Source organism: Zalophus californianus, chromosome X, assembly GCF_009762305.2.
Source record: "Zalophus californianus isolate mZalCal1 chromosome X, mZalCal1.pri.v2, whole genome shotgun sequence".
NCBI lineage: Eukaryota > Metazoa > Chordata > Mammalia > Carnivora > Otariidae > Zalophus > Zalophus californianus.
Genome location: NC_045612.1, coordinates 4,544,604 through 4,563,061, shown reverse-complemented (window position 1 = coordinate 4,563,061; position 18,458 = coordinate 4,544,604). Strand labels below are relative to the sequence as shown.

The 18,458-nt window shown below is 40.1% G+C and overlaps 1 protein-coding gene across 3 annotated transcripts in view; it reads left to right on the top strand.

Moving 5' to 3' along the window:
- MTM1 (myotubularin 1) overlaps positions 1–18,458 on the top strand; it is a 96,364-nt gene that overhangs the window by 9,379 nt on the left and 68,527 nt on the right. For all 3 annotated transcript variants that reach the window (XM_027608331.1, XM_027608332.1, XM_027608330.1), the window contains exons 2-3: positions 14,602–14,674; positions 16,935–17,007. In XM_027608331.1, the coding sequence (XP_027464132.1) occupies positions 14,602–14,674; positions 16,935–17,007 (146 nt within the window). The remainder of the gene's footprint in view (positions 1–14,601; positions 14,675–16,934; positions 17,008–18,458) is intronic.

Genomic DNA, 18,458 nt, shown 5'->3' with positions numbered 1-18,458 from the left:
CTGATTTCTAACTTCACTGCGTTATGGTTAGGGACTGTGGTCTGAATACCAGCAAGTCTTTGAGATGTGTTGAGGGTAGGTTTATATAGTGTTTTGTGGTTGGCTTCTTTCACTTAGCGTAATGCTTTTCAAATTCATCCATGTTTGCTCACAGATCCACAGTTGGTGACTTTCTGTTGTTGAGCAGTGTTCCACAGTTGTTTATTCACTAGTTGATGAACATTTGAGTTGACTGAGTTTTTGGCCATGGTGAATAAAGCTGCAATGAACATTTGCTTACGAGTCTTTGTGTGGACTTGTGTTTTCATTTGTGTAAATACTTAGGTGGGGCATCGCTGGGCAGTATGCTTAGTGTATGTTTAACTTTACAAGAAACCGTCATACTATTTTCCAAAGCGCTTGTGCCAATTTGCATTCCCACTAGCAAAGTAAAGTATGAGAGTTCTGCTTGGGCCCATATCCTCAACTCTTGTTATTGTCTGTCTGGTTAAATTGTAGCCATTCTAGTGGGTGTGTAATTGTAGCTCACTGTGATTTTAATTTGCATGTTCCCAATGACTAATGATGGGCAATGAGTGTCTTCACAGGCTCGTTAGCCATTCGTACATCTTTGGTGAAGTGTTTGTTCAAATCTTTTGCCTGTTTCTTATTGGATTGCCTGTCTTATTAAATTTTAAGAGTTTTTTTATATATTTTGATTGTAAGACCTTTATGAGATGATTGGCAAATACTTTCAAACTACAGCTTACCCTTTCACTTTCTTAATTGTGCCTTTGAAAGAGCAAGGTTTTTAATTTTGATGATGTCAGGTTTATCATTTTTTTCCTCTTCAGGTTTATGCTTTTTGTGTTCTAAGAAATCTTTGCCTAACCTAAGTTCATAAAGATTTTCCCTTGTGTCTCCCTCTAGGACTTTTGTAGTTTTAGTACTTATTTATGTTTAGATCTCTTATGTCTCCCCCGCCCCCACAGGTTCATACCCTGTATAATCCCCTTCCCTTGAGTTTACAGCCTGTGAGACCTTGAGGAGAGGATCCAGCTAACCTGTGCCAACTCCTGACCCATGACCCACAGAAACTGCATGATGGTTAATGTATGTTGTTTACAACTACTACGTTTGTTATGCAGTAATCTAAAACTGATACTTTTTTAAAAAGATTTATTTATTTGAGAGAGAGCGAGCGTGTGCAAGCAGTGGAGGGGGAAGGGCAGAGGGAGATGGAGGGAGAGAACCCCAAGTAGACTGCAGGCTGAGTGTGGAGTCCGACATGGGTCTCCATCTCACAACCCTGAGATCATGACCTGAGCCAAAATCAAGAGTCAGATGCTTAACCGACTGAGCCACCCAGGTGCCCCTAAAACTAATACTTCTATGCTTCATTTCGACTCGATTTTGTATATTGTATGAAGTAAGGGTCAATATTCACTTATTTTTCTATATGGATATCAAATTGCTCCAGCATCATTGGTGGAAAAGACTGTCCTTTTCCCACTGAATTACCTTGGTACCTTTGTTGGAAATCAGTTGACTGTTGCTAGGACCTCCAAAAGATGGGTCTAATCCTGAAGCCAGTCTTTGGCAATTCCTTTGGACACTTTTTTATTATGGCAAGCTGCCTGCTGGGCAGGCTAACTAGTCCTGCCAGTATCACACTGTCTTGATTACTGAGGCATTTTTAGTAAGTCTGGAAATTGGATAGTGGAAGTACTCCAACTTTTTTTTTTTCCCCCTTCAAAGTTGTTTCGGTTATTCTTGGTCCTTTGCCTTTCCATATAAATTTCAGAATTGTCTTGTCAATTTCTGCAACAAAGCCCATTGGGATTTCATAGGGATGGCATCAAATCTCTAGATCAATATTGACATCATACCAATATTGAGTCTTCTGATCCTTGAGCGGGATATGTATTTCCATGTACTTAGGTCTTCTTTAATTTCTCTCAGCAGTGTTTTATAGTTTTCCATGCATGGTTCTTGTATACATTTTGTTAAATGTATCCCTAAAGATTTCATTTTTTTAATATTATGCAGATGGTTTTTTTTACACTTCCATGTCCGTTTGTTCATTGCTAGCAATACAAATATCATGGGTTTTTATGTTGACCTGCATATCCTGCAACCTTCCTAAATTTATTTACCAGTTCTAGTAGTTCTTCTACAGTATTCTTGGGATTTTTTGCATACGTGACCATGTTGTCTGTGAATACGATTTTACTTCCAATATGTTACGACTTTCATTTCTTACCTTATTAAACTTGCTAGGATCTCTAAGAGCTATGGAATGCAAGCAATAAGAGCAACCACCCTTGCCTTGTTCCCACACTTAGTGGGAAAGCATTCCATCTTTCATCATTAAATATGATATTAGCTATAGGTTTTTCTTTTTTTTTTTTTTTTAAAGATTTATTTGACAGAGAGAGAAACACAGCGAGAGAGGGAACACAAGCTCGGAGAGTGAGAGAGGGAGAAGCAGGCTTCCTGCTGAGCAGGGAGCCCGATGTGGGGCTCGAACCCAGGACCCTGGGATCATGACCTGAGCCGAAGGCAGAGGCTTAATGACTGAGCCACCCAGGCGCCCCAGCTGTAGGTTTTTCATAGGTGCTCTTGACTATTCCTAGTTTGCTGAGAGTCTTTTTTTTTAAAATCATGATTAGATGTTGAATTATGTTTGTAGAAGCCATGTCTCAGATACAAGCTTTAGGAAGATGGTATACGTCATGAATAGCCTTGTCGACTCGACATAATCACCACATTAGTATCCCTTACCAACCACCACTATCCAGCTTTTCCTCCTGGTGTTGATAAGAGAATTCCCATCTGGAGCATGGGAATTTTTTTTTCTTCTATGGAGCAGCATATATTGCTCCTTCCAAAGCCCTGGGAATTCTCTGTCAGATGTGTATATGTCATTGTTACAGTACTGGCGATTCTTCATCTTCTGTTTGCTGTCCTTCTGACACCTGTTTTGGTTCCTCTTCATCTCCTTGCCTTTTTTATTTCTCCCTTTTTCCTTAGATTATTTTCTCACATCTATGAAAACCTTCTCCCTGCTAATAGTGCCAAGCTTCAGAAGTGTGTGTGTGTGTGTGTGTGTGTGTGTGTGTGTGTGTGTTTTCATGTGTTCGGCCCTTCACCTTCTTGTATGGCTTGGGTGATTGACCACTGTACTTATGACCGATTGCCCTACTCTGGGTCACTGCATGTCGTTCTCTTTCTGAATCTCCAAGGCATCTAATGAAGCCAATCTTTGGAGATCCCTTTGGACACTTAACTATTATGGCAAATTGCCTATTCAGCAGGCTAGCTAGTCCTGTTGCTGATCTCTGCTAACCTTCAAGGTCAACCTGCTCTCGTAAATGAGGACTCATAAAGATGTATCATGCCCAGCATTTGCAGCAGTTGGCCACATTCAAAAACCTCACCTGCTGCTTTTTCCTTCTGGCCCATGTAGAGAAGGGGCAGGAAACTCTAAAACTATCCAGGCTGTTTCTGGAACTCTTTGGAATTGCCTTCAGGTACCTTTTAAAAAATATCCTCAGTGGTGTCAAATCTTTGAGTGAGGACTGGGCATTTGGCTTCAGGGCCAAAATGAGGCTCATCTGTTAAAAAGAGTGGGCACCCATGCAGTGGGAAGCATTATTTTTCATTGAAAAACTGAGATGTGATAAAATTCATGAGATGATGTCTTCTGTAGCTCTAAACTCTAAAGGCAGTTTCAAGAGAAGAACTGGAAGAATACTTTGAATGGTGATGGGGCACCTGGGTGGCTCAGCTGGTTAAGGGTGGCTCAGCTGGTTAAGTGTCTGCCTTTGGCTCAGGTCATGATCTTGGGGTCCTGGGATCGAGTCCAGTATCGAGTCCCACGTTGGGCCCCCTGCTCAGTGGGGAGTCTGCTTCTCCCTCTCCCTCTGTCCCTCCCCCCCCACTCATGCTCTCACGTGTGCTCTCTCAAATAAATAAATAGAATCTTTTAAAAAATACTTTGAATAGTGGCAGTGTTACTGGAGTAAGTGCACATCACCAAAAGGGCCTGCTTTGAAGAACTCCAGCTCCATATGCTCTGCTAGGCATTTTAACAAAGGCCCCCTTACATCACAGTTGTACCTCATGGGGTCTTTATTTGATTTTTGTCCACTAATAATGAAGTTTTTCCATCTTTTTGATATATTTTGAAAACACTCTTCCATGATACAAAGTAATATCGCAGTGGGCAAACAAGAAAGAAGGTACTGGTTCAGTGCCTCCGAAACACGGACGTGGGGAGAAGAGGCACTATTTGTTTACTCGTCTGTTAAATGGAGGCTAGAGTTCCTGTTTGTGACCATCCAGTTTTATCACGTAGAAATGGCATTCCCAAAAAAACCTTTTGTATTCAGCTGTGAAAGCATGAAGCATTCCTCATTTCTCATTTGACCATCTACCAGAGAACCAGAGCCACAAATATCTGTTAGTGGGCAAGAGGGTCAGACTGACTGGATTTGAATTCTAGCTTTGACAGTTCTTGGTGGACATGTTCTTTAACCTTCCTATTTCCCGGGGTTGTGTGTTTTGATATGAAGATAGTAATACTAGGGTTCTAAGGTTGTTGGGTGGGGGCATCGAATGAGTTCATCTATGCTTAGAACAATGCCTGGCACATAGTAGGGGGTCAGTAAATGAAAGCCATGATCATTATCCACGAGCAGATGTTCTATTTTGATTTTTAATTATAGTATCACCTGTATGTTTGGCTTTATTACTATTTAATTTCTATCTATTCATTACCTTCATTGCTATTTCACTTATATTTATTCATCTCCCCAACTCAGGTGCTAGCTCCTTGAAGATATATCTCAGTTTTTTTTTTAGAACTTCCTACTGTGGTCCAGAGTAATTGCCCAGTATATATTTATTAACTGATTTTGGACCTCTTTGGAAATAATTACATATGCTGAGCAAGGAGTGCCTCAGAAATAGTTAGCCTGGTGTCATTTCATTATTTTTTCTCAGAAGCTATATTAATATTTTAGTGCTGGTTAATTTAATAGGTATTTAGTGAATCCTTATAGACAGTTTGACAGACTAAATTATCCTGAATGTAACCATATGTTGACGTGACCATTCTGTAGATTATTAATTTCTGTAGCTAATCTCTTGCCTGTTATGCGTTGGATTGCATTCCCCTAAAAGATATGTTGCTAGGCCTAGCCCCCAGTGCCTCATAATGGGACCTTACTTTGAAATAGGGTCATTGTAGATATAACTAGTTGAGATCATACTGGAGTCGGGTGGGCCCTTAATCCAATATGACCAGCGTCCTTATGAGAGAGAAGAAGACCATGTGAAGACACAGACATATGGGGACAACTCTGTGTGACAGAGATCGGAGTGATGCAGCTACAGGCCAAGGAATGCAAGGGACTGCCAGCCACCACCAGAAGCTAGGAAGAAGCAAGGAAGGATCCTCCCCGAGTGCCTTCAGAGGAGCATAGCCCAGCAGATACCATGATTTCAGACTCATAGCCTCTGGAACTTGAGAGAAGAAATTTCTCTTGTAAGCTGTCTGGTTTGTGGTACTTTGTTAGAGTAGCCCCAGGAAACTCAGAGATTGCCATCCATTATTTTGCCTTTTTCCCCCTTGCTGCTTGAATTAGAGTGTTGATGACCCTGAGATTTCATCTCCAGTGGTTGGTTTGCCTATATTTTCATCCATTATCCATCTTCTCCATATAATTCAAAAATATATTTACAGCAAATCAGACAAAGGTATTGGGAAATCTGACACAAAAATACCATTGCAGTTCTCCTACAATTGTGCCAGAAGTGGGAGACATTTATAAGATGTTTGTAGCAGAAGAGTTTGTAATAGCAAAACCTGGAACCAGTTCAGAAGACGTGGTGTGGAACAACGGACTTCTGTGTGGCAGTGAAAATGTGTGGAACATAGCTCCGCACGTCTACGTATATATGGCTCTCCCAACCATGCTGTGTGAGCAAAACAACAGACAGAAGAATGTGGAATGATTTCATTTATGTGTAAAAGGCCAAAACCACACGAAAGCAACATCACTTAGGGATATTTATATTTATGAAAAATGACACAGATATGCAAAGGAGCGATAAACACAAAAATCAGCCCTAGGGAGGGAGGGAGGGAGGGGTACCTTTAATAGCTGAAGACTAATGTCTCCAAAGTAATGAAAGTTTGTGAGGGTAATACTGTATTCATTGATTCATAGACTGAGTGCCCAGGCTGTTGCGTGCTGGTGCCACAAGGTGAAACAGCCCTGGCCCTTAGGAAGCGCAGATGGAACAGCACAAAGTGTCAATGGATAAGTACAGTACAGCCTGAGAAGTGAAATACTAGAAATCTGTACAATGTATGGAGAAGCAAGGTGTGTGTGTGTGTGTGTGTGTGTGTGTGTGTGTGTGCATGCGTGCGCACGCACCCGTGCCCACGGGGATGTCAGGTAAAGCTTTCTGTATCTTGAAGCAGGTAAATAAGGACCCAGGGCCAACAAGGCTCCTGTGCTGCCTCCAGTAAAAGTGCCTGGAGGACTGGAGGAATTGGTCTGAGTGGAAGGTTATCATCTTCGGCCTTCCATCCTCTCCCTGTTTTTCTAGGAACTGCACATCTGCCCTTGAGTTCCTTTCCATCCCTCCCCCTTCACCACTGATTCCGGTTGGAGGAATCTTTGTCAGGAACGCCAGTCTGAGAAGGTCCTTGGAGAGTAAGGAGATGTTCTGGACAGGCACCTTCATTACTACCGTAGTGCTGACTGTTTCCCTATGTTTACTCTGACCTTCGACAATTAGTGGTCTTAACTTTTGCTTAAGAAGGTACTTTTCACTTACAAATTTAAAGTGGACTTTTTGCAGTAGTTTCTCACAGGAAAAAATAGTTCAACAAAATGCAGTTTTATCATGGAGTACATTAGCTGGGTTCATGAGTTTTGAAATTGGCAGGTGGATGGGGAACTTGATCTTGTTCCTATTTTAAAACTTTGTTTACTGGCAGGTATTTGACAGTTACAAAATCCATTCGTGGATTCAATGATTTGTTTAAGTGTATGTGATATTACTAGGTAGCCTTTTTACATTAAAAAAAGTGAACCTGAGGGTAGTTGACTTTTCTAAGAGTTTATATAGCATACCATTTCAATTCAGGAAGCATTTTGAAAGTTACCTTGTTCCATGGCCACCGCTCATGCTGCTGAAGCCAATCAGCTGTCTTGATGTGCCATTTGTCATGAGGGGAACCAAGTAATAGGGTGAGTGGATCAGTTCAAATCCATCACTAACCATTGGAAAAAATGATTCAAAAAGCATTCTACACTGGATCTGAATTGTATTGCTTTTAGCCACAGGTCTTTGCAGCATTTAAAGAAGTAGAAGTAAGTGTATTGTGATCTTAAAATGAATAGTAGGGGCACCTGGGTGGCCCAGTCGGTTAAGTGGTTAAGTGTCGGACTCCTGATTTCGGCTCAGGTCATGATCTCAGGGTTGTGAGATCTAGCACCGTTTCGGGCTCAGTGCCGGAGGCTGCTTGTCCTTCCTGCCCCTCTGCCCCTCTGCCCTTCTCCCTGCTCACACTCTATTGCTCTCGCTCTCTCTCTCTCTCAAATAAATCTTTAAAAAATAAAATGAATAGTAAATATCAGACTGATACAAAGAGTGAATTTCTAAATGAAATACTTTTTAACATTTTGTAATTTCCAAAGAAGAATCATCAAAATGAAACCCCTTTAGCCCTGAGATTTGAGCTGAGACAAATTGAGGAGCTGTGATGCATATGTGTGACGTGTCTATTTGAACAATAAGCCACTTGCCTTGACAAGGTAGGTACTGTTGTGGGGGCAGGTACTGTTGTGGGATAAGCAGAGATTTACTCTGAGAAACCTCTAGCATATTTCTAGATCCTTGAGCCAAAATAGAAGGTAATGAGGTGAGGTCCTCATGTTAGGGATCCCGTGGAAAGTGTCCCTGGGCTAGGAGTCAAGTGTTCTGTTTTTCTATTTTTTTTAATGGAAGTCGGCATGCTTTAAGGATAAACTACTTTAAAGCTATTCAGAGCCTCGCCAAGATCAGGTGGATCATCTTAGAAAGTGTGTGTGCAGGATGGTTAGGCAGTGTTAGACATCATATATTTTATGGAAATTCCAGCCAAGTGTATTAGCACCAGTTTGAGGAATGACTTAGAGTTCATCATACATCTCTCGTAGGAGGAGGAGACTTGGTATTTGAGTGCCTCCGTGTTGCCATCTGCTGTGGTAGTATCATGCGCATTTCATGGACCAGGAACTGTAGTTTGTCCAACGGTGCATAACTATTATTATTAATCAAGCCGCAGCATTGGGATTTGAAACACAAACGGGTCTGAATACAGAATCCCTTTCTTTTTTCAACCATATCACACAGTTTTGCAGCTGGTCATAGTGTATTTTTATAAGGTATAAGCTACGAATGGGGGATGGCTAATAGCTTATGTTTTAGTTTAAAAGGGCACGATTGTTAACTTTGGGCAAAGAAAGTTCATTTGGAAGTCATTTATTTTAATAGTTTAAGGCAGAGGGTGACAGCCTGTCTTTGTAAATAAAATCTTACTGGAATACAGGCACACCCCTTCATTTCCCTATTGCCTTTTGCTGTTTTATTTATTTATTTCTTTTAGTAAGCTCAATGCCCAACATGGGGCTTGAACTCATTCATGCCCCCAAGATCAAGAGTCGCATGCTCTACGGACTGAGCCAGTGAGGCGACCCTGCCTTTTGCTGTTTTAATGCTACAACAGAGTTTAGGAGCCGTAACAGAGTCCAGATGGCCCACAAAGCCTAAAATATTTACTGTCTGTCCCTTTACAGAAAAAGTTTGCCAACCCCTGTGCGAAGGAAGATGTATAAAAATGAGATAAACTCGTAGTTTTACAGAGCATCGTTTGTTTTCATGTGGGTTGAGCACATATGGAACTTGATAGTGTACCTGGTCTCAAAATGGCTGGGATAGGAACATTTCCCTTTTGTGCAGAGTGGTTTCTCAAGGCATCCTTTTCATATTCTTGCCTCCTCGGTGGTCTGTAGTCAAAGCAACTTTAATGCAAAAATCAGAATAAGTTAATTTAGTAAATTCTGTGTATACAGGCACTCCAGGTACCTAAGGGAATTCTTGAGTACTTCTCATTGGGGGTGACACTCCCCCTAGAGGCCAAATTGGAAATGGGGGGTGCTTTTATTTTAGTGTAATGTATTGAAAAATACATTATTTAAACAAATTTTTTAGGGGCGCCTGGGTGGCTCAGTTGGTTGAGCTTCCAGCTCTTGGTTTTGGCTCAGGTCATGGTCTCAAGGTCCTGGGATCGTGCCCTGAGTCTGCTTGTCTCCCTCTCTTTGCCGTTCCTCCTCGCCTGTAACACCCTCTCTCTCTCTCTCTCTCTCTCTCAAATAAATAAATCTTAAAGTAAAATTTTTAAAAGAAAAATGCATTATTTTATTATAAATCACTGTCCTTTTGTTTCTCCTTTATACTAGAATTTAGGCATTATATTGATTACTTGTTGAAATTGTGTGTAGGTTGATAATATCTATGGTTTTCATTTCAGGCTAGCAAAGGGGGCTTTACGGGAATTTGCTTTAATAACAAAGGGAGCATTGGGTCTAGTGGTATTAAGCAGCACTGTCCTAAGTATGTGGCTTTTTTTTTTTTTTTTCCAAAACAGACTTCCAAGTAAAGAGAGCGCCTTCAGAAAGATTTGTATTTCTGGACCCAGAGGTTGCTTACGCACAACTTCTTGCTCACTGGCAGGCTTTAGAAATGGGTTTTCAGACTGGGTAGCTTTCCACAGCTTTCAAGGGAGCCTCCAGAGAAAAACTATCTTTAAACTTCATTTATACGTCAACACAGAGTAAGAAAGCACACTGAGTAAAATCCAAACAAGGCCTGCATACCTTTTATCACTGTTTGTACATGGGAAGTTCGCCTAGACCACTGATTGAGGGCCATTGATCTCCAGTCAGGTGGCCATGGGAACTAGAGCTTCCATTGGAATTTAGATTTTGCTTACAAAGGCCCTATGAGGTGGAGATCGAAACTGTTTTCTAATTCTACTGCTTTGAGATGTATATAATAAGGGCAAAGATGGCCCACCTTTGTTTGAAAGTGTTTATAGTTATGTCTGCTGCAGGTGTTTTGTGGAATTCTGTTTTTCATATGCAACAGTGAGGGGAACAGGTTCTTAGTCTGGAAGCAGGGTATGGGGGAAGAGGTTTCCCTACCTGAATTTGGAAGATCTGTTTCAGGGGAAAAGTCTATAGTGGAGGCCAGCAGCACTCCAGTTCTTGGTGGTGCAAATTGCTTCAAAGCAGCATAAGTTAGTGCTGCCACTCTGCTACCCAGAGCCATCCTGCCTTGAGCATCTTGATTGGCCAAGGATTTGTTCTACCATTTTCTTAAGGTTGCATGAACTTCTGGCTTAAATGAAATATTGGGTGAACAACGGTTCAGGTCTTGGGCCAGCTCTGTATTGCCCAGTCCATTTATTCATGTAACCAGCACTTACTGAGTACCTGCTAGGTGCCAGGCACCGTCAAAAGATGCTGTAACTGCAGCGGTAAGTACAACAGACCAGAATCCCCATCTGCTGGAGGCTTGTATTCTGCTGGGGGGAGGCAGACAGTAACAACGGATTATCTGAAAGGTGGCAGGTGCTAGGGAGAAGAGACGGACAGAGAGAGGCAGAGAAAGAAGGGTGGAGGGTGGGAGACAGATGGGGAAGAGAGCTGAGGAGGACAGTGTAGGAGGGGCAAAGAGTGACACCACGAGACCTTTGAGTTTAGTTGTCTTGCATGTCAAGAGAGATCCAGTTAAGACCATCTTGTGACTTTCACATTTGATTTATTAAATGATGCCACCTTTATGTAACTTTATTTGAAGGAGTTTGGGGCCCCCAATGATTGTTTGCCTAGATGAGTTGAGTTTTCCTAACTACTTCTTAGTCTAAAACTCCATTTCTGCTGGGATTGGCACCAGTCACATCCAACGCGGTTTCTTCAAAATAGAGACACTTGGAAGCACTTTTCCCTGGGTGGAAAGGACACTCTGGTGTTAGTGCAGAGGCCTAGGCTAGAGCTGACCTGCCATTAACGTGCACCGGTCCTTTTCACACATCCTCTGGGCTCTTCTGGTCATCTCTGTCATAGAGGATTGGGCTGAAAGCATGACAAAAGTTTTTTTCACGATCAAAAATGAGAGATATCTACCTTTGGTTAGATTCCTGTAGTGTGTGTGTGTGTGTGTGTGTGTGTGTGTGTGTGTGTAGATAGATATAAATAGATACAGGAATTAAGTTTCAATTTCACTTTAAAGCCAGGGTAGCCCAAATTCAGTGTTTTTTAGATAAAAAGGATGAAAACTCGATCTTTAGGGGTCCTGGGGCAAAATGTAACCAAAAGGGTATTTTCATGTACTTTTTAAAGAGAAGCTTTATAACTAGGTCATCGCTGGCCATGCACTATCCCTGTGCTAGTTAACTTTCTAGCTAGTATTTATAGGGTCAAGACTAATTTGTAGAATAATTTTTTACAGGGTCAGCATTCAATAAGTATCCTTTCATAATTGAAAAAAAATGCTAATAATTTGTTAATGTATATACCAGAACCCTGTTCTGAGCCCGTCCCATGTATGTATTCATTTTGCCCATCTGTGCTGCAAAATCACAGAGATAGTAGCAGCCGAAGGCCTGAATAGTGGGAAGGTTGAATCACCCGCCCAAGGTCAAATAGTGAGTTGCAGAGTCAGGATTTGAATGGAGTTGCCTCTAACATCTGTGCTCTCCATCATCATGCTGTTCCAGCTTCTGTGCATCAGGGGTCAATTGGAACCATTCACCAGAAAGGTTCACCTATGACATTTTAAAGCAAACCTCATGGAACTGACCCATGTTACTTGGACCCCTGGATTTCTCAGATTTGTGCTTGATCCAGCTTTTAATAATAGCAGTTTCTGGTGCAACTCTAAAGTATCAGGACTTTAGACCTATTACAGTTGACCCTTGAACAAAGACTGTGTATTACAGTTGAGCCTTGAACAACATGGGAGTTAGGGGCCTTAGCCCCCCACGCAGTTGAAAATACACATGTAAGTGTGTAGACATTTGATTAGCACATATTTTTTTATGTTGTCTGTGTTACATACTGTATTCTTAAAATAAAAGCGAGCTAGAGAAAATGTTTTTAAGGGGATCATAAGAGAAAATAAACTTACAGTACTATAAAAAAAATCTATGTGTAAGTAGACCCACGCAGTTCAAGCCTTTGTTGTTTAAGGGTGAACTATATATGATTCCTTATATAAAATGTCCAGAATGGGCAAATCTGTAGAGATAGAAAGCAGATTTGTGGTCACTTAGGGTCAGGAGGAGTGGGGAGCGATACATGACTAATGGGTACAGAGTTTCTCTCTGGGGTGCTGAGAATGTTCTAACGCTGATGCTGGGGATGGCTGTACAACTGTGGGTATACTCGAAACCATTAAATTGTACACTTGAGAAGGGTGCCTTGTGTAGCTAGTTGTTATATCTTGTTAGGTAGTTAGAAATAAGGGGGATGTGAGGAGTTTCCTCTGTTATATTTAGTTTATTTTAAATTGAAGTTTCTTATTTTACTTTAAAGATTTTATTTATTTACTTATTTGAGAGAGAGAGAGAGGAGAGGAGAGGGAGAGGGACAAGCAGACTCTACACTCAGTGAGGAGCCCGACACAGGGCTCAATCTCACGACTCTGAGATCAAGACCAGAGCCGAAATCGAGTAGGACACTCGACTGAGCCACCCAGGTGCCCCTAAATTGAAGTTTTTTTAAATGAGGATTGAAAAATATAGGAAGAGTCCTCTTCCTTTTATGACTTATAAACACGAACAGGAAAGTGAAGACTGAATTGACTGTATACCCCAGCATTTTGAATTTCTTATATTGACTTGACAGTAGTAATTTAATGTTTTTTGAAAACATTGACTTATATTATTAAAATGTTTTAAATACTATAGTATCTGATTATTAAAAAGTAATTTTATATCTGTTACTGAAGAAAGTCCCTCAAGTATATAATCTTGTTTAGTACATAGAATAATTTTAGGGCAGAAACATCTGACTTGCTCTCACTAGTCTGTCTCATCCATTCTGCTGTCTCTGAGAATAATGAGTTACTTTGCTTGGATTTGAACTTGAGGTTAGAGAGGTCTTTTGAAGCTATTTTTTCTAAGCTTTTATCTGAATTTCACTCATTTTTAAATTATTAATTTTTCTAAAAAGTTATTTCTAATTTTAGATTGCGCTACCTCTTAATAGTTGCAGGTTTAAGTTTATAAAGAAGCATTTTGTTTTGCCATAATTTTTCATTTTTAAGCCTCAGGGTAGCACCCTAAGTCCATTGTTTTTAGGATTTGGTGAACCAAGGTACTAGCTCACCCCATCATGTTTCACAGTATTGTGTATCTTGTACATAATCATTCATTGACCAAATAGTTATGAGGGCCAGCTGTGTGCCAGGATGCAGCCGTGACCTAGATGGATGCCCGGCCTTGCCCTTGGTGAGCTGAGCTCTGCTGGGGGAAGCCTGGCAGTCTTAATCTTGTAAGAATGTCCTCATGTAGCCGTCCTTGCCTCATTATCCTGGTGGTTACCTTTACGCGCATCTTTGTCACCTCTCTTGGGCCTTACTTATGGACAGTGATTGGCACTGTGCAGCTATCACATCTCTAGGTTTTGCGCCAAGGTGTGTTAATATTAGCCATGCTAGATTTTGTGTGGTTGCTTTTTTAATGAGCCTGGCAAAAAAGATCCCATAAATATCCACAGTCACCTAGTTGATGTGGTTCACCTCCCAGTGACTTCATACAGATCTCTTTGTCATTAACTTTGAGAAATAAAATAACTAAAGCATCACTTAGTTTTCTGTTGTTGCAATAGTCTTCACAAGTCTAAATCCTTGCATTAAAATACTGTGTATGTTCTGAATACGATGCTTTCATTTATGCCTGAATTGTGATGAATATGCATTATTTAAATGAAGTATAAACTTTCCCTGGAAAATACTGATCAAATCAAATCTTGCTAATTTGATTTCCATCAAGTCCATGCCACTTTAAATTGCCTCAATTTGGAGAAGACTGAATTCTTAAAGGCGAAAAGAGTGTGAGTTCAGTTGTCTACCCTTTTTACCAATCTGCTTGGCTGCTTCTAAATGATCTTTAAAAATTAAGAAGTGTGGAAATTTGAGGACTGGTGCACAATTACTAAACAGTGCATTTTTTGAGATGACAATTTGAACGCTATGAATAACCATTCTGGGGGTATGTGTAGTGTCTCCCACTGAGCTCCCCCAAGTACACTTAGCTGCCCTTTTCTGTTCTTGCCCAGTTCCCTATATATTTGTTGGAGCTCTTTCACGTGACCTGTGCTGTGTGCTGTGGTGAGTCCCTTGTGTGTCTCATTCTCCCTGGAGACTACTACGGAAATGGGGCCTGTCGAGTGTAGTACCATTTGTTCTCAGCTGCAATATTTAAACCTCAGATGCCGCATTGTTGGAAATTGCATACAAAATCTGCTGATATTGAATGTTGTCTTTTTTTGCTAGAGTTTCCAGTATGGCTTCTGCACCAACTTCTAAATATAATTCACACTCCTTGGAGAATGAGTCTATTAAGAGGGTAAGTTTTCAGATTTAATTTGTACCCCTTTCTCTGCATTTCTCTTCTCATATTTGCATATTAGGTGTCATTTCGGGCTTATTGAATATTTAATTTCATTATTCACATAATGTACGTTCTTCAATATTTGTGGTTTTCTTTAATATTCTACCTTGTTCCAGAAAAGAGAGAATGCCATATATGTGTTAAGTAAGTTTTGCATTTGTAAATCCTTTCACGTAACTTCATTTTTGAGAACCTTTGTTTTGTGAACTGCTGCCAGACATTATATTTAAGATACTAGGCAACATCTGGGCCTTAAAAGCTTTCTGAAGGAGATATTAGAAGGCCAAGGCCCACTGAGCAGGCTCTCACACCTTCCTAAATATTGGCCTTATTTTCTAATTATGATGATAAAATAGTTGTATGAGTGAAATGAATACAGTGTCAAGAAAAAATTGTTCAGAGTATCGAGGAGAAAATTGTGTAATTAGAGGGCGATTTTGCAACATATATTGAAAGGAAGGGGCGGATTTAAAATAAGCTTTATTCATGGCCCTTTGAAGCCTTGGATGCATTTACCAATTATCCACCAGAAAGGTTCATTTACACTCCCACCAGCAGTGTACAGGGATGCCTAAGCAACCAGAAGGGAGCCAACTAGTGTTTTTTAATTTGTAGCTCCCTGAGTACTAATGAGGGTGACCTTTTTTTAAAAAATAGTGTTTATTATCCATTTGTATTTCTTTCTTGAAGTGGCTGTTCGTATCCTTTGACTGTTTGCTTTTTGGTGTGTTTCTATTGATTCATAAGTGTTCTTTACATATAATGATAATCAGCTCTTTATAATATACATTACAGGTCTTTTTCCTAGCTTATTATTGGCCTTTTTATTATATTTGTGGCATTTTGATTTTGAAATACAGAGGTTTAAATTTTTTATGTGATCACATCTATCAGTCTTTTGTATTTTGTATTTTCTGCTTTGGGTGTCGTGTCTACAACGACCTTTTTCATCCCCAAGATTTTATAAGTTTTAATTGTATTTTGGTATCATTATGGTACAAGGATCAGTTCTAAACACAAGAGTTACTTCATGGAGCTAATTGTAGGTCCTTGTGGAATATGACTCTAATATAACGTATATCCTATGTTAATCCCATGTTATCCGTGTTAATCAAACATCTGTTTCCCTAATTTTGTGGTTGAATTGTACTTTCTTCTCCTGGCCACGAACTGTGGTCCTTAAAAGGTATACTGAGTATTACATTTGCTCGTTATACTTGTTTTTGGCTAGTGAGGGGCAGCGTTAAAGGATGCTGGTGATTTCTTTCCAGTCGTACCACTTATATAAGTTGTGTGGTTTCGCTCCCCATGGGGGAAGGCATTCCTGGCTGGCAACAATTGGTCTTGCCCTCCTAGTTAAAATGCTTAGCTTACAAGTACTAAAACATTGAAAATTGGTTAGGAATTTTCATTTTTGTGCCTGAATAAAAATGATAAAACCATTAAAAATCCAGCAGAGCACCCAACTTTGACAGCTTATGTCTTACTTAAATACACAATTCACAGTTCTCTTATTGCATAATACTTTACATTTGCATAGCCCTTGATAATTCACAGAAGTGTGCTTGTGCATTTTGTTTCACTTAATATTCACAAAAACCCTCTGTGGGAAGTATATACTAACTTTGCACACGAAATGATTGCCCTCCTAGTTAAAATGCTTGACCGCCCTTTCCTCTTTATATAGTGACCTATGCGAGGAAGGATCTCAGTAAAATAAGAAACCTGATATGTTAAAAAGTAACATATGGGAAGATTCTGACATTATGGGAAGATTCTGTAATTACTGTTGTTCAGTTAAGGCCCCCCTTGAAATGAAATTTTCATTTCTGCTGTTAACATAAGATGACTAAATATTTAGTATGGAAAAAAATGCCAAAGTAGGCGTGTGTCTATAGAATATGCTTAATACTGACTTTTTATCACTTTTCTGAACAGTGTTCACTGTAAAGCTCCTGGAAGGGGTATTTAAAAATTAATATTGAAAAGTGTGCTAATGTTATTTACGGACTAAAAGTTAACACAGCTAATGAATATTGATGCTAAGTTGTATTTTTTGGTCGTTTGTTTTTTTCTGTGCCACTTTTCTATAATGATAATTATCACTCTAATTTTTTTTCTTTACAAAGTGTATTTCTGGTTGGTTGTGTTCCAGGTTGCTTAAAAATCTGTGCAAATGTAATGTCATTCCTTTGATGCCCTGTTTCGTTTCCAGACTTCTAGGGATGGAGTTAATCGGGACCTCAGTGAGGCTGTTCCTAGACTTCCAGGAGAAACTCGCATCACTGGTAAGGGTCCTGTGAAGTTAGGATTTGCATCACTTGATGAGAGTCCTAGCAGGATCAGGTGGCTTCAATCCCTCTTTCTCTTTAGAACTCAGATTTAGGTATATAGGCCAGCTTTGTTTAAAAGTGTTAACATAAGGAGAACTCTCTGCATTAGTTTCTTGATCAGAGTTCTTTGAAGAGTTTCATGCTATCCAGGATAGTAATATTTTCCCCTCTGTACCCAAGAGTGAGAATTATTTTGGGGGGAAAAAGAAGTGGATTCTCTCTCGAATGTCCCTTATTGGAGCTCTAAGCTCTCATGATTTGAGGTTATAAGAACCAAGTAATAGAAAGGTTTTCCAGCCTAGGATGTATGCCTTAAAATGATCAACCTAAAGACTTAACGTCTAAATAGTCTTCTCTTTGAAATATAGGAGACCATATTGGTTTATGATAGCTTTCGTTTGTCCGATAACTGGAGTTAGTAATATTGATGCAGTATTTCGATTGCGGACTTATCTTTTTCATGATAAATTCATACTAAGAGGAAGGGATCTACTTTGGAAGGGCCAGATCATTCTGGCTTAAGAATACAGGAGCATCTGACAACTTCTAAGCCAAATGCTGATGTTGTGGGCATTCGCATTTTATATTAGGGCCAACACCCTTGCCTCAGATTACCATGTATTTGGTGGTGATACAGTTACCATCGTTTCAGGGAACCTTTTGGTTTGTTCACTAAGGTCTGGGTTGTTTAGCTTCAATGGCTAAAACATGGTGTAAGACGTGGTGCCTTTGTGAATTAGTTAGCCATGCACCATGAGAAACTCTTCCATGTCCACAGACTTGCACACAATGCTAGTCTTGAAAACCAGTGGCATGTGTCCATCCCAAATTCTGGATAAGAGCAAAGAGGATAGCTTACTTTGGGTGGCCTTCATATATGAAATTTTGGTGCTCTGCATCAGCATCAGAAGCTTAACTGAGGTAGTCCTGTATTGAATTAGCATGAGGTCGCCTTACTGGGTATTTTTCATTTAGCACCCGAGGAGAAAGGGATTTCAAAATTGTTAAAAAGAATTAAAAGCCGTTAACACATTCAAGGACATCCTTGAAAGATAACAGAAAGATCTTTTTATGATAATAAATTAAGTCTCCTGATTTAGTCTCTCCTTATGTTTGAGTCTACTAAAGATGTACTATTCTCTTGGCCATCTGTTTTCTGTCCCTTAAATGATCGAAATGAATCTAGCTAAAAACTCTTCTCTGGACTATTAGAAAGAATAGACTGTAGGAATATTTCTACCACTGACGTTTGTTTATTTAAAACATCATGATGTTTGCATGATTAGAGGTTGGCCAACCTCAAACCGTATCTGGCGGTTAGTCCGCAAGACCGTCCTGCCTGAACGGCCGTCCTCTAATCGAAGTAGCTCCGTAGTTACCCTTCAGCCACGGGGGGTAGCGGCAGC